The 14,200-nt window shown below is 38.3% G+C and overlaps 1 protein-coding gene across 1 annotated transcript in view; it reads left to right on the top strand.

Annotated features, from left to right (window-relative positions):
* Window positions 1–14,200, top strand: part of RFX4 (regulatory factor X4) — a 79,195-nt gene that overhangs the window by 41,704 nt on the left and 23,291 nt on the right. The window contains exons 8-13 of the mRNA XM_059472819.1: window positions 1,261–1,424; window positions 3,394–3,494; window positions 5,284–5,342; window positions 6,818–6,962; window positions 10,210–10,304; window positions 11,778–11,895. Coding sequence (XP_059328802.1) covers window positions 1,261–1,424; window positions 3,394–3,494; window positions 5,284–5,342; window positions 6,818–6,962; window positions 10,210–10,304; window positions 11,778–11,895 — 682 coding nt within the window. The remainder of the gene's footprint in view (window positions 1–1,260; window positions 1,425–3,393; window positions 3,495–5,283; window positions 5,343–6,817; window positions 6,963–10,209; window positions 10,305–11,777; window positions 11,896–14,200) is intronic.

Below are 14,200 nucleotides of genomic sequence, written 5' to 3'. Positions count from 1 at the left end.
TGAGAAGATGGCTTCTTATCTAGGATAACAAATCTGGCCATAGAGATACTGAGGACCTGATTAAAATATGATATTCAGATCCTGGAGAAAAAAAAATGGGTCTTTCAACTCTCTCTTCTGAACAATGGGAGAAAATTCCTTGCTTTTCTTCTTTAATTCTCACATTCTTTTGACTTAAATCTAGTTTTGCGCGACTGCACTAAGTCTAGAATTTTCCATGTGAGAAAAATACTTGACACATTCAGGACATTTAGGTGGACGAGTCTCAGAATAGTTTCTTAAGAGCAAGATGCTGTATTTTATTAGTTTTATCAGGATCTCTGGTAGTGAAGGGGCTGAGCATCAACAATATATAAACGGGAAATACTCTGCTACACATGGTGTGATTGCTTACTTCACTACAGCGTGTGTGCAGAAAGTTATAATTCGTGAATGCTGGTGTTCTGACCCCTGTGGAACTGATCATATCATTCTCTGAATAACACCTTTATAGCCTACATTGAATTTTTTAGAGGTATATTTTGCTGTGTCTGAAATCTCTCCTCTATTTTTGGGGGTTTTTTTTGCTTTTTGCCACTTTTTCTCCACTTTCTTTCATAGTGGAGGAAAGATAAAATCCAGAAGTGTAGTGTTTCTTTCCAAAGCAAAGACAGAAAATGGTATATTGATCCTTGTAAGCCATTTGTTATCCTCTTCTCCCTCCCTCCCTCCCTCCCTCCCTCCCTCCCTCCCTCCCTCCCTCCCTCCCTCCCTCCCTCCCTCCCTCCCTCCCTCCCTCCCTCCCTCCCTCCCTCCCTCCCTCCCTCCCTCCCTCCCTCCCTCCCTCCCTCCCTCCCTCCCTCCCTCCCTCCCTCCCTCCCTCCCTCCCTTCACCAAGGCCTAGATTGCATTCCTTTGTACACAGGGACAGAGTGCAAAGAGAGAGAAAAAGGCTTGACATGTGGAAGCCAAAGAGCTAAACTCATCAGCCACTGATGAAAGATAAAAATCCAGTGATTTCCATGGGTGTCTCTACTGCAGTGACACAAAGACTCCCTGTCACCAGCCTCGAGTGTCTCCACACCTTTTGATTGATTATCCCATTTTGTGCTGTGTTACAGTACGAGCCTGTGCAGTTAAGGAACATGCCTTGTCTGTGTTGCACCCCATTAGCCCACCTCTAAAATAAAAGCTGTCTAAGCACGATCATTTAAAGAGAATGGTATTTGTGGCCTTTGATTATTTTAATTTTAACATTCCTGCTTCTTCTTGTGATTGCAGGTTCAAAGTTTTCTTCTGCACTTTTGGCAAGGGATGCCTCCTCATATGCTGCCTGTACTGGGTTCTTCAACTGTAGTGAATATAGTGGGAGTTTGTGACTCAATTCTGTACAAGGCAATTTCTGGAGTTTTGATGCCAACAGTCCTACAAGCCTTACCTGACAGGTAACTGACCCCTTCTAGCTCAGCTGTCTTTGTTATATTCCTTTTCTTCAAGAATGACACCAGTTCTCAGAGAGCTGCTTGCTGCCACCCGTTTTCTGACTTTAAATCACAGTGTCATTTGAAAGGAGTTGAAGAGCTTACATGCTCCTCAAAAGATGTTCAGATTTTAACAAGACTTGTATTATCAAAGACTTGGAGGGTTGGGGTTTTTTATGCAATGAAGGATACCACCTACTTTTTGGTTTCTTAATGTTCTGCTAAACCCAAACTGAATTCACTATTCCAATCCATATAGTAGATTTCAGCTGGTCTCCTCCTACCTGGTGTTCATGTGAGTCCAAGAATTCTTGTTCATAGAGGTGAAGCAGGAAAGAGCAATCCACAGCAAAAAAGTGTAATCACTGAGTGTAGTCAACATGTTTTCCCCTCTGGTTTTACTTGTGTGCTCATCAGGAAGCCATCTTTTTCTAAATAGTCTTGTACACCTTTACTATTATTTGACTGATGTGTACTTGACATGGAGTAATTTGTTAAGAGTATTGCTCAAGGAGTTTTTTTATTCGTACTGTGTGTTTAGCCCTTAAGATTTTAAGGTTTCTCTAAGCAAGGAAAATGTTTTCACAATGTTGTTCTGCTCTTCTATGTGCATTTCATGACTGCTAAAGTGAAAGTATTTTACACAAGACATCTGCTATAAGCATAGGCTGTTCTTGATAAGACATGTACATTTTTACAGGCTTTACCCCTCACCCCCCCCAAATCTATTTCATTGGAAGGATTAAACAGAACAGCAGTCCTTTTCTCAAGCTGCTTAGTTCTTTCATAGCAAATAAGGAGAGACTTGAGTGTGAATATAGACTTTTGTAATGCATATAAAGGGCCAGATTGTGGCTATTAAGCCATAGCCTGCACTGGAGGGGGTGAAGAAGGGTCTCATTGCAATGGAAGCTCCTGAAGGAAATCTTGCTGACTCAGCCAGAATCCTCTGAGATACTTCCTGGGAACACATTCTGGCTATCCAGAAAAGGCACTTTTTAGTGAGCCTAGCAGTTGTCAACCATCCCCTGTTCTCTTTGGGTGTTTCTGTGGAGCAGAGCAGGCTGATGTTTATTTTACTGCCTTTTTTTCCATGCAGTGTACTAGGAGTACAAACAGAAAAAGCTTCTTGGTTGAAAGGGTGAAGTTCCTTGTATCTTTTCTCTCTCATTTTTGCATTTCTAACATTGCTACAGGCAGTGCAGCTTTGTCTGTCAGAGCCAACTCTTAGGATCCTCTGCACAACACTCTGCAACTGTTCCTGGGAACTGTCATTTTTTACTGAGGATTCCAATGAGAAGGGCAGAATGAGCTGCCTACCAAGTTTAATAGGAAATGATGGAACCATCAGGAAACGGTAGCAAGAAAGAAGAGAGAAATTTCACTTGTCTGGGAAAGTTCCAGTCCTGTGAAGGGCTAAGCAGGCAGGTCCTGCTGTACCTCCAGTTCCCACCCTTGTGTGGGCTTGGCCTGAAAATTCCTCCCCACCACTATCATCTCTCACTAACTGGCTCTGGCCTGCAGCAGAATTGCTGGTTGCTCCACTTGAATATCCCCTTGTACATGTGTATAAATGTGGGCATAACTGACCTGAAATCCAAGCTTTGATTTACTGTCTTCTTTAAACAGTTGTGAATTCATATTTGTGGAGAGTGGGAATGATTTTATTTAAAATAAAAATACTGTTTGTAAGTATCAAAGCAATTGCTGAACAGAGATGGGAAGTTTTGACCATGGTAATAAATTTTGCCTTTCTTGCAAAAGTTGTCTGAAGTTTCAGAAATTTTTCTTCATGCCTACAAACCAAAATATATTAGCAACACTGTATAATAATGAGTTGTAAATAAATGACTCATGGTCTTCACACGTTCACAGCTTTTATAGTGCAATGCACAGAGTAAACATGGTGTGATGTTGTGATTTCTTTTTTCAGTTTGACGCAGGTGATCCGAAAGTTTGCAAAGCAACTGGATGAGTGGCTGAAAGTAGCTCTCCATGATTTACCAGAAAACCTACGAAATATCAAATTTGAGTGTATGTATTACTCAATTTCTCTCCTGTTAAACTGGGAAGGATAATGTTTATTGATCACAAATTAATTGGAAGTGAGACTAGTGTTCTTTTAGGAATTAAAACCTGTCATCATTATAAATCTTGCATTCACTTAGAATCTCCACTTGTTAATGAGAACTGATCTCATTTAGTGAAATGAGGCACCATTCAAAATGAGAATTTCTTTTCCTTTCTTGTGGATTCTGATAAGAAATTAATTTTGTTGATAGTAAGCAAACATTAAGGATGATATTAGGCAAGGAAAATTATTAAACAAACCCTTAGGCTAGCAGAATTTGAATACAGCTTGAGGCCCTTGCTCAAAAAAGTGCCAGAGTTAGAAATGAAGGAGATCAAATTACCCTGTCACCACAGGAAAGGGCGCTAGTCCTTTTCAAATGTGCTTTGTAGATGCCTGCAGTGCACATCACCTATTGATAAAGCCTGCTTTATTTCACAGCTCTCAATTCTTTGCCTTTCATGAGCACTAAATTCCACACCACAAAGTTAAAGGGGAAAAAAAAAAACTAATTTAGGAGAAGGATTAACTATTTTGATCAGCGTGGAAAATTAGGTGAATATGTTACTGAGAACAGTCATGGAAGTTGGAACAACTAATTTCAGGGTGTTTTGAACTGTTTACTAATTTGTTTTAAAAATTAAACAAAGTCTGAACTGCAGATATGCTTTACCACATCTTTTTTCAGTTCAAAAATATCAAGAATCTTCAACAGCAAAATCTTTGCCAGTCGTACAGGCAGACAGAAAGAGATGGACAGTGCACTCTCTAGTCCTTCTCAATCCATATTTTTTAACTGCCTTTATGCATAGAATGGAGGGAAAGCTTACTCTGTGACCACATATAACATCTCTTTGGATAGATCTGCAAATAGAGTCCTTTCATATAAGAAAAATACTGTGTGCACCCTGACTTTTACATGAGACTTTGTTGCTTCTGCAGCTGTTTCCTCATCATCGGAATTTGTGCCAGTGGAGGTACTGACAGAAGGAACTGCAAGCTTTGGTCATTTTTGCACTTCCCAAGACACTGATTTCAGACAAAGAAGTGCACAATATAACATTTTAAAAGCTCATTTTTCAAGAATAGGAAATATCTTAATACAAGGCCCATATCACTTGCAAACAAAGAGCTAAACTGGGAAAGAGGACTGGCAAGTACCTCCTGGACCATTTCAGCCCATAATGTATTAGTATGTCATGCAAATTGTTTTCAGAAACTTTGATCAAATTCTACCTGAAACTGGATCAGAGTTTAGCCCCTACTAGTCCAGTCAAAAGGCTCCTCCAAAACTTAATTGCATGAAGATTTAGTAGCCTTTTCTCATTTCCACATACAGCGTAGCTATTGTTATTTTATGCGCAATTTTTCTTGTACCAACAATTTTCTTTCTGTTAAATAGTTCTTTCTGTTCTCTAGCTCCTTTGTGTAGCAAGAGAAAATTTGCTATGCTGAACAAGCAAAACTTTTCCATGATCCTGTGTTTCTCTTGTCATGTCATTATTCACAGCGTCTATAAATAATTGCTTGTAATATGCCCCAGTAAAATTGATTGAGATTTAAGGGTTTAGGTCAAGGTTTAAATTAAGTTAAAGCTGGGCTAGCTGAGTGCATTTCATGTAGCCAAAATTTTGTATAGAAAACTGGATGTATATTTTGTTGTTGCTGTTGTTCTTGTATAATTTAATACCTTCTGAAGTAATTATCCTTATTTAGCACAGTATGTAAATATGTATCTCTTCTTTCCTGCAGTGTCCAGAAGATTCTCACAAATACTACGGCGACAGACATCACTAAATCATCTCTGCCAAGTAAGTATTTCAATTACCCAGATTTGATGAATGCCCTTTTTACTGACTTTTCAAATAATTTTATGAGTTGACAGGTTGGACTTTATTCAGAGGAGGAGATCACATTAGCAGTTTGTCTCCAGCTTTTCTAGATAACTGGCAACCCCTGATCACTAAATTCAGCAGGGTACTTTCATGAAACAAAATTATTATTTGGTTTGAAGAGATGGTTCATTTCCAGGAAATAAATGAGAGACATTCCATTGATTTCAGAGCTGCTTGTATTAGGCCAGTTGCAAAGCAAGAAAAATTTATACATGCCCAACAATACATTCCAAGTCTAATTGTATGTTATAAATGAAATGCAAATTAGTAAAAGGGGAAACAGCTTAACTGGGTTTTAAATAGACTTGTTCTTGTAACCACAGCAAGTGAATATAGAAGCTGCTCCAAAGTGTTTGGTTCTCCCCAGTTTACATCAGAATTACCTGTAAAAAGTCACGAAGCCAAATTCTATATAGTATAAAAAGGGAGAGACTGCATTGAATTAATTAATATTTCATGCATTTATTGGAGGGGATAGGTTTTTTCCCCTGTCACCTAAAAGCTCCACTTTTGGAAGGTGTATCCAAAACCCCATGTTAACCCTGTGAGGGGTGAAGCCCACAAAAAGAAGCTCTAGGGAAATAAAAAAAGACTCCTGCGAGGAATTTTTCTAGGTTTCTTCTGCCATTATTTTAGTGGTGGTGATAGAGATACTTGAGCTGCCTTTCCCCAAATACCATAGATCATCACTGCACCCTGGAGGTCCATAGCCATTCAGAGGAAATCAAGATAAAGAAACCACAACCTTCTGCATCAAACATGGGATCAAATCTCTTAAGTGGAGAACTCTTCAAGTGCATCGCTCCCTTGGGGAAGCTGATAACCTTGCATCTCTGCTTAACTTACAGAGATCTGTGTATATGACCATGGCCTTGTGTCACTTCCTTTACTCTGTCCATCCTCCTCATTACCAGCAGCAGATCCCTGTCTCCACCAGCCAAGACACGGACCTGATGAGGAGGTCTCATAACCTTTGCATGTGGCTGAGGGAAGAATGAGAGTCTTCACAGACTGGGAGAGGGGAGGGTGCAAACCTGAATGGGGTTTATTTGGTATTGGTTTGATTTTTTTTGTTCTGAAGCTTGAAATGAAAACCAGCAGAGCTGTTAGAGATTGAGGGGTTTAGCAATGGCAGCATCAGATTAGTGTTGCTCATTAGAGTTTGTGGTGGATGCAGTCAAAATACTTGCAGTTGATTAAAGCAGGCAGAATGACTGAAGAGTTCTCTTGTTACAGGGCCCTGTAATATCCATAAGACATCAATTTGGAGGGTGGGGGTCCATGAGGAGAATCAACTTAGTGAGCCCAGCTAAGGAAGCGTAAAAGGGGATAAAGCCTATTTTATAACCTAATAAAGCATGAACTAATGAATAGATTGGATTGGATTACAGGCATCAAGAACAGTGATCCACAGTGCAGACATCACATTTCAAATGCTGGAGGACTGGAGGAATGTGGATCTGAATAGCATTACCAAACAAACCCTCTATACTATGGAGGACTCACGGGAGGAACACAGAAAGCTCATCATACAATGTAAGAGCAGAATCTTCAAATAAAGCCAGGTGAACTTGGCTTCCTGCTGCAAAGCTCAGAGAAAGTAGTGCTGGTTTTTCAGCCATTGGTTTGCTTGGAGGCTTAAGATAAATATAGAGACATTTACCAAAATGTGAGGCAAATCCCTGTCAAGGTGTTATGTTTTGGGGCACAGATTGGGCACCATTCCTTGATGCATTCCTTTCTAGTACCCAGAACAGACAATGGCACAAAACTAGCACCCAAATTCAGGAGGATTTTTTCCATGAAGCTGAGCAAATTAAATCTATGAGTTAACCATTGAAGGTGTGAGTCCCATCTTTCATGCTGTAGAATTGCAGGAGAATTGTCTTTTGAATGACTTTAACACTTAAGTGGCCGTGTATTTGAGTCCCTTGTAAACTTGTTTATAAAAAGCTCCTTTTTACACAACGTTTTCATAATCAAGAGCATTTGGTGGGATAAGCTTTTACCCTGAATTGTTATGACTAAATAGAAGTCCCATATCAATCAGACAAGCTCATTGGATAATTTAGCTTCTGTCTAGTATAGTGAACGGTATGGACTTGAAAATTACTTTGGAGAAATTGGAAAATTGGTTTTGCAATTAAAGGCCTTTTGCAAGTACAAGATATTCCTTTCATCCTGCAGCAAGTGTTACATAGTTATAAGATCAGGTGTAACCCGAAGCACACTGAGTTTTGTTATTTTGAGGCAACAGAGCTTTGTCTTTAACATCTTCCACATAACCTCACTTCCGGTGAACCCACCTGCTGTATTGCCATCTCTCTCCTGAGGAGGACCAGTCATCTTTTACCCAGAATCTGCCTGAACAGGGCACAACCCAGGCAACCACGTGCAGGAGCCCAGCAAGTGAGGTAACTCTTTCAGGGAGTGGCTAGGAAGACAAGGGGTGACACCTTCACCTGTACCCTGGACCCTACCAGGTTGACTTTGGCAGTCATCCCAGTGTGTTAACACTTGAATTCTTCTCCTTTGTTCAGGGATGGGCCTTGCATTCTCTGCTAGCTCTGTTTTCCAGGGAGAGGTTCTTGGTATTCTTTCCTCTCTTTCTTAACCCTTGATTTCATTTCATAGCCCTCTTCCCTTTTGAGGAGATAGAAACTCGATGTGGCAGCAAAGGAGGTAGCATGAAGTGAGACTGAAGTCCAGAAGCTGAGTAAATCCTTCTGTCATCTGTTAAGTTTTCAAGACCTATCCAGCATCCTACCACTGGCAAAAAAAAAGTTTTCAAAGTCATACTCCCTAGTAGCAGCAACATTTTTGGCTGCCATTCAGAACATCCTTAATGTTTAAGGAATCTTCTTGCGTATGTGCTATTAGCGTAATAAAACCAAACAGAATTTTCCTCAGTGTTGTTGGATTTGTGCAAGTTTTTCTAGGCCTATGTAGTCCAATAAGATGTTATTCAGAAATGGTAAGCTAATATCTCATAAGATGGGATGCCAATGAGGTGTTCAGATACATATCTGAGAATATTCCAGAACTTAGATTTTTTCCCCCCGTGTTTGTTGTTTATTCTACTTGACTTAAGATTTTTTCACTATGCCTTGTATGACTTATATGGCATCAATTTAAGGCCTATTTTCATACTCTTGTTACTAATAATCAAGGAAGTACAATTTCATCTACTATAACTAGAGAACAAAACCCCAGGTTTATAAGACTATAAACAAACTGATGGAGAAACAGAAAAAACACTGGATATAAGAGAACCTCTTCCCTGTTCTGCTGGACTACCTACCTCTGACACGATTTCTGCTTTATTCCCTCATTCTTAGATCCTGTTGAGGTATTTTTAACAATCACTAAAGGCTAAACATCTAATTTTCTCAAATAGATTGTTGTACACAGTTGCAGTGCTTCAGCAGCAAAGCAGGCAACTGATTTGTTTTTCTGCTCTTGCTCCCCTCTTTGCACAGCATATGAATTACTTCATCTGTTGTATCAGGCAGTTTTTGTCCAGCCAAATACTCAGGTAAGGAGACAACATTTAGATTTCTCTGTGATCCTGTTCTGAATAAAGGGAGGTTGCCCATTCAATAGAAGAATGAAAGAAGAAAAGGGTGGCACAAGCATCATTTCCCTTCTTCCTCAACTAATGTTTCTGGTAACTCAGCCTTTCCAAGTCTCAGTTAAACAAAGTTGTAGTCAGGTGTTTAGCAAATGCATTCCTGCTCATCCTTCTGATCCAACAGAATCAGGGAGGTGTTTTTTGCATTATTTTTGGATAGCCTCTCTGGCTCATCTCCTTAGCTATCATCTCTATGCTTTGCCTCCTCCACTGCCTTCACTATCTTTCCTATGGAGAGAAATTCCTTCCTCCTGTTATTTATAATTAGTTGTAAATGGAATTGCTTAGCGCACTGAAGTCATCCTGTAACACAGCAGGTAGAAAGTATCTTTCATCTTGACCTACTGGGCCTTTTATCATAGCTGAGTTGAAGAATTAGTTTGTTAAGATATCAAAGCACATAATTCTTTGTCTTCCAGCCATTGGTTCTCGTATGTAAATGAGACTTGAAGTTTTAAGGACTGCAGTTGAATGACTTTTTAACTTTTTGTATTGAAATATTAATATGTGTACTTTGAAAAGATCAAAAAGTATACAGGTTGCCTTTTGCAACTCTTTATAATAAGGAGAGTATTTCTGCACTGATAGCAATTTGTTTTGAAGAAGAAGTTTATGGACATTGTGTGTGTGTGTCTGGCATTGCAAATAGATGATTTGCAGCAGTTAAATCATGTTTTTGCAACTAAAGCATTATACAGATGAGGGCCCTATCAACAATACTCATTCACTTGGTGCCTAGAAGATTCTTTATGCATTTCTAAATCAATTTCATGCATGACATTTTTTCATCACTGGGGCCAAGGCCTAGTGTCTCACTCTTCATAGAGAACACCATAAACATTTCACTTCTGGGCACACCAGACAACTTAAATAAAAACTACTAATTTAAAAAAATAGGTTCTGATTGGCTTGCATTAAAAAAAAATTTCAATGACTGCATCACTTTCAGTAGAAACAAAGTAAGAGACCCAGCAAACTTTTTGAGTCAGTACCAGGAAAGATGCATTTGCTTCAGTTAAGTAATGTATTATAAAAAAACCACAGTAAACTTGTGATTCTTTGGGCAGCCTTTTGTGATTTGTTTTTCTTTTGTTTGAAACAGAATCCGCATTCTAAGGTGGGCTTTTTTGTTTGTTTTGCTTTGTGTGCCAGTGTATCAGGAGTTTGATCACCTTTTGGAGGAGCAGTCCCCCATTGAGTCATACATCGAGTGGCTGGATTCCATGGTGGATAGATGTGTTGTAAAGGTTGGTAAGGAGGAGTGAGTCACTGATGTGCATTATGATCTCTATTCAGGTAATAAATTTTTAGAAAAAGTAAAATTAATAATCAAAAAGAAAAAAAGGAGTTGGTAATGAGCAGGACTAAAGCAGTAGTGGGCAAAATCTCACCGGTTTTCATGGAGAATTGCTCACATTCAGGATTTTGCTATATTCTGCTCTTGTTTATTTTATTCCAAAAGATAGTATTAAAAAATGAACAGGGTTGAGGTTTCCAAACAAATCAATATTTCCAGAGATATGGAGAGATTAATTCAGAGTCAGAGTCATCCTAGTGGTATAGTGCAAAGAAAAACATAACCTGGCCTTTTAAGATTTTAATGAACAGGATCTCTAAGCTAGCTAATTCATCTATATACAATCAAATGTGAGAATGAATGTCTACGTTACCATTCAGTCAAGGACACATTTATGTTCCTTTTGAGCTGATATGAAATACCAAAGAGTTGTATTTTATTTTCATTAAAGTACATGCAGAACAAAGCTTTAAAGCTGCTAACAAAGCTTTAAAACATAATTTCAAAAATTATCCAGCATCACCATAATTTTACATAGAGTATGAAAATGTATAACTGACTATTTTACCTTCCGTTACTTCTGTATATTAGGATGTTCTGTTAGAATTTCAACTCTTCATTCCAGTTGTTAGGGCTCTGAAGTAAAACCAGAACAAATCAAAATATGCCGCCTCTCTCTCTGCTACAAAATAGCCATATAGGAAACAAATAATTATCCAGATTACTTGAAATACTTTGATTGTTTAGGGGAACCTCTCTTCTAGCCAGTGGAATGCAATTTGTAATTCAGGCCAGAGCTGTTAATTTTAATAAAGAACTTGACATGAATTGTAATAAATGAAATTTAGTTGCTGATTAGGTGAATCTAATATTTTAACTCACATATGGCTATAATAAATATATTTTTGAAAAGTTAATTCCTAAAGTGTGCTTTCTGGAAAATATTTCTCCCAGTAAAATGACTAAGCAAATTCACAAATATAAAAATGAGAAGGAACAAAAAACTTTATATTCAATATTAAACCTCATTTGAGATAATAATATAAATTTGCAGTGTAGATCAAAGATTGATTATAAATTGCTTCCTTCACTAGGAAGCGAGAAGGAACATGTTATTAATAGGTTAAGATGAAGATCAGAGCAATTTTTTTGCAGTCCTTTTGTCATGTATAAAGGAGATCCAGTCTTGAATAATACTTTATATTGTTTCCTCTTTCTGAAGGTTGTCCATGGTTATAAAGTGGTTTTCTGTTTAAGACCATTTTGAGTTCGGCTTTTCTAATTTGTAGTGTGTATTTTAATGTGAAGATGATGGTAAGTAGTTTTTCAGTATATAAAGAGAAGATGGATATATGCATCATTCAGCTGTTTTGCTGGTAGAAATAAAAGTTTCTCCATGTCAGACACATCTCTCTTCTTGCAGGTAGCTGCCAAGAGACAAGGCTCTTTGAAGAAAGTAGCTCAGCAGTTTCTTCTGATGTGGTCCTGTTTTGGCACTCGAGTGATCCGGGACATGACTTTGCACAGTGCACCCAGCTTTGGTACTTAAATTTTGTTGCAATAATTGCATGCCACAGTCAAAAAAGTTTCTATACTAGCTTGTAATGTACATTTTAAGTGAAAACATAATCAGTTTTCACACGTCCAGTGCTCAACTAAAAAATAGGTTGGGGCTATTGACATTTGGAAATAACGCTTAGACAGATGTTTGTCTGCAGGCTGCAGCCAGGGGAGATGAAAATGTTAATGTTGCTCTTCCTCCCATTTGCTGTTAGGAGCTGCAGGGATCAGTCACACGGCAGCTGGGGGAGTCCATTACAGGAGCATTCCCTAATGCACTTCAGTGCAAAGTGAGCCTGCTTACCCAAACCACTCTGGCCACGTGTTGAGCCGAGAGAGATGACTTTGTGCTGAAGTGGACGGAAAGCTCTCCACTGAAACACTTTGCCAGCTCTCCTCTTAAAGGACTTAGCATTTGAAACTGGTCTTTTCAATGTGAGTGTGCTTCTATAACCTGGAGAGGGTCTCTTCCATTTCTTAAGAAGTCAGTTAGGATGAAAAAATAGATTTTTACTTTTTAAATGAAAAATCTTGTTGCTTTTCCACTTGAAATGGGGCTTTGTCCTCGGTTACAAAAAATTCAAATTAAAATCAGTTAAAAGCAAGAATGATTCAACTGGTGTACCATGAGTGTGAACATTTAGTCACTTGGGACCACACTTTGTATGAGGGATGCTTTTTACAAAGGCACATTTGTCTGAATATGTTTCTAGAAAGATCAGTAAAGAATAGTGTTATATGGGTACTGCATTGAACAAATGCAAGGTTTTCTGTTGGCTGAGCTTTGGTTTCCTTTGTGCTTTTAGAACCATCTAATAGTATAAATTTGGATACTGTCAGTGAGATACAATATGCTATTTTTAATATGTTTTATATATTTATAATACATGTAATATTTATTTTTATAACATGACTATATTTTAACCTGAAGCTACTTTCATTTCCATTGTAAAAGAGTTTTCCAAACAGGTGTTAAGGACATCAGGATAGTGAGTGTCCCCAATGTGATTCTACTTTTCAGCAAAAACCACAAACCTGTTCAGGTGTAATGCTAGTGGAGGCAGGAGGAGCCCTGAAGTTTTGAATATCAAAACCCTATCCTTATCCTATCGGGCAGCAGCCTGGGTTATCCCTACACAAGTGCCATAAATTTTATTTAGCTATGGACACAAATTTATAATAGTCTACATTAATGATGCTATTCTTTCACTGCAAAGCCATTTGACATATTGTTTGAGAATTAGAGTTGAGCAAGTTCCAAAAGAATAACCCCTGAATGTAAAAAGCTCAGAGCTAGATGGCAGAAACTTTCCTGCATCTAATTTATACAGTTCTTTCTAGATTTTCAGAATTATTGATATATTAAGTGAGTTTATGGAGAGAAACAAAGACTGATTTGCTGTTCTAAATATTTACATATAGTATACCTTTGCTCTTAACTTAGATAAAATGTTTTGCATTTTTACTGCATTGGGAACTGTTTCAGTGGACTTATTTTAATTTTTTTTTTCTACCTTAAACAATATGTAGACTCAGATGCTCACAGTGTAATTTTTTTTAAAGTGAAATAATGTCTTAGATGATTGGATCTTTACTATGTGCAGTATATTGTTACCTTTGAAACAGATGATTCCAAAATCTGATTGAAGGAAGTGGTAATACCTGGCACTGTCGTGACTGGCACAAAGATTTGATCTGCAAAGCTTTTAAGCATGGTGGCAGGCTGAAACAATCTCTGGCAGAAAAGAAAAGCTGCTCTCTCTCTTTTTCCTCTTTCTGCCTGCCTCCCTCCCTCCCTGCCTCCCTCTTTTCTGCATATGCATATCAAAGGCACAGTTGGTGGCGATGTTTGGGTAATACACCCAGTGTATAAAGTAACTAATTAGTAATAGAAACTCCATTATTTTCTCCAGATCTGGAAAGTTCGCTGTTGTTTTGCTACTTACACATAATTGGTGTATCTCTTAACAGAAGCTGATACTTACTGTGCCTTGGTTGGGCATTTCCAAGATTTCTGTTAACCCTTGAAAATTAGAGCCAAAAGCTATTTATTGTTGTAACTACAGTCTTTTGAACGACTTCTTACCTTTTCCTAAACAGGCTATTGATTTGCTTACAACTGGATCCCTTTCTGTACTTAAATATAGTCTTGAAAGGACCAACAGTTTCATGTGAGAAACAGTAGCTTGCAAACACAGAATAAATTATGGTCCACTGTGCTGAATAGCCATTCACTGTGAGGCTGAAATGCATGCCTTGATATCAGTTTCACTCTATAGCTTTTAC

The sequence above is a fragment of the Ammospiza nelsoni genome, chromosome 5 (genome assembly GCF_027579445.1).
Source record: "Ammospiza nelsoni isolate bAmmNel1 chromosome 5, bAmmNel1.pri, whole genome shotgun sequence".
Lineage (NCBI taxonomy): Eukaryota > Metazoa > Chordata > Aves > Passeriformes > Passerellidae > Ammospiza > Ammospiza nelsoni.
Note: the sequence above shows the minus strand (reverse complement) of the source record. Positions and strands in the feature narration are given on the sequence as shown.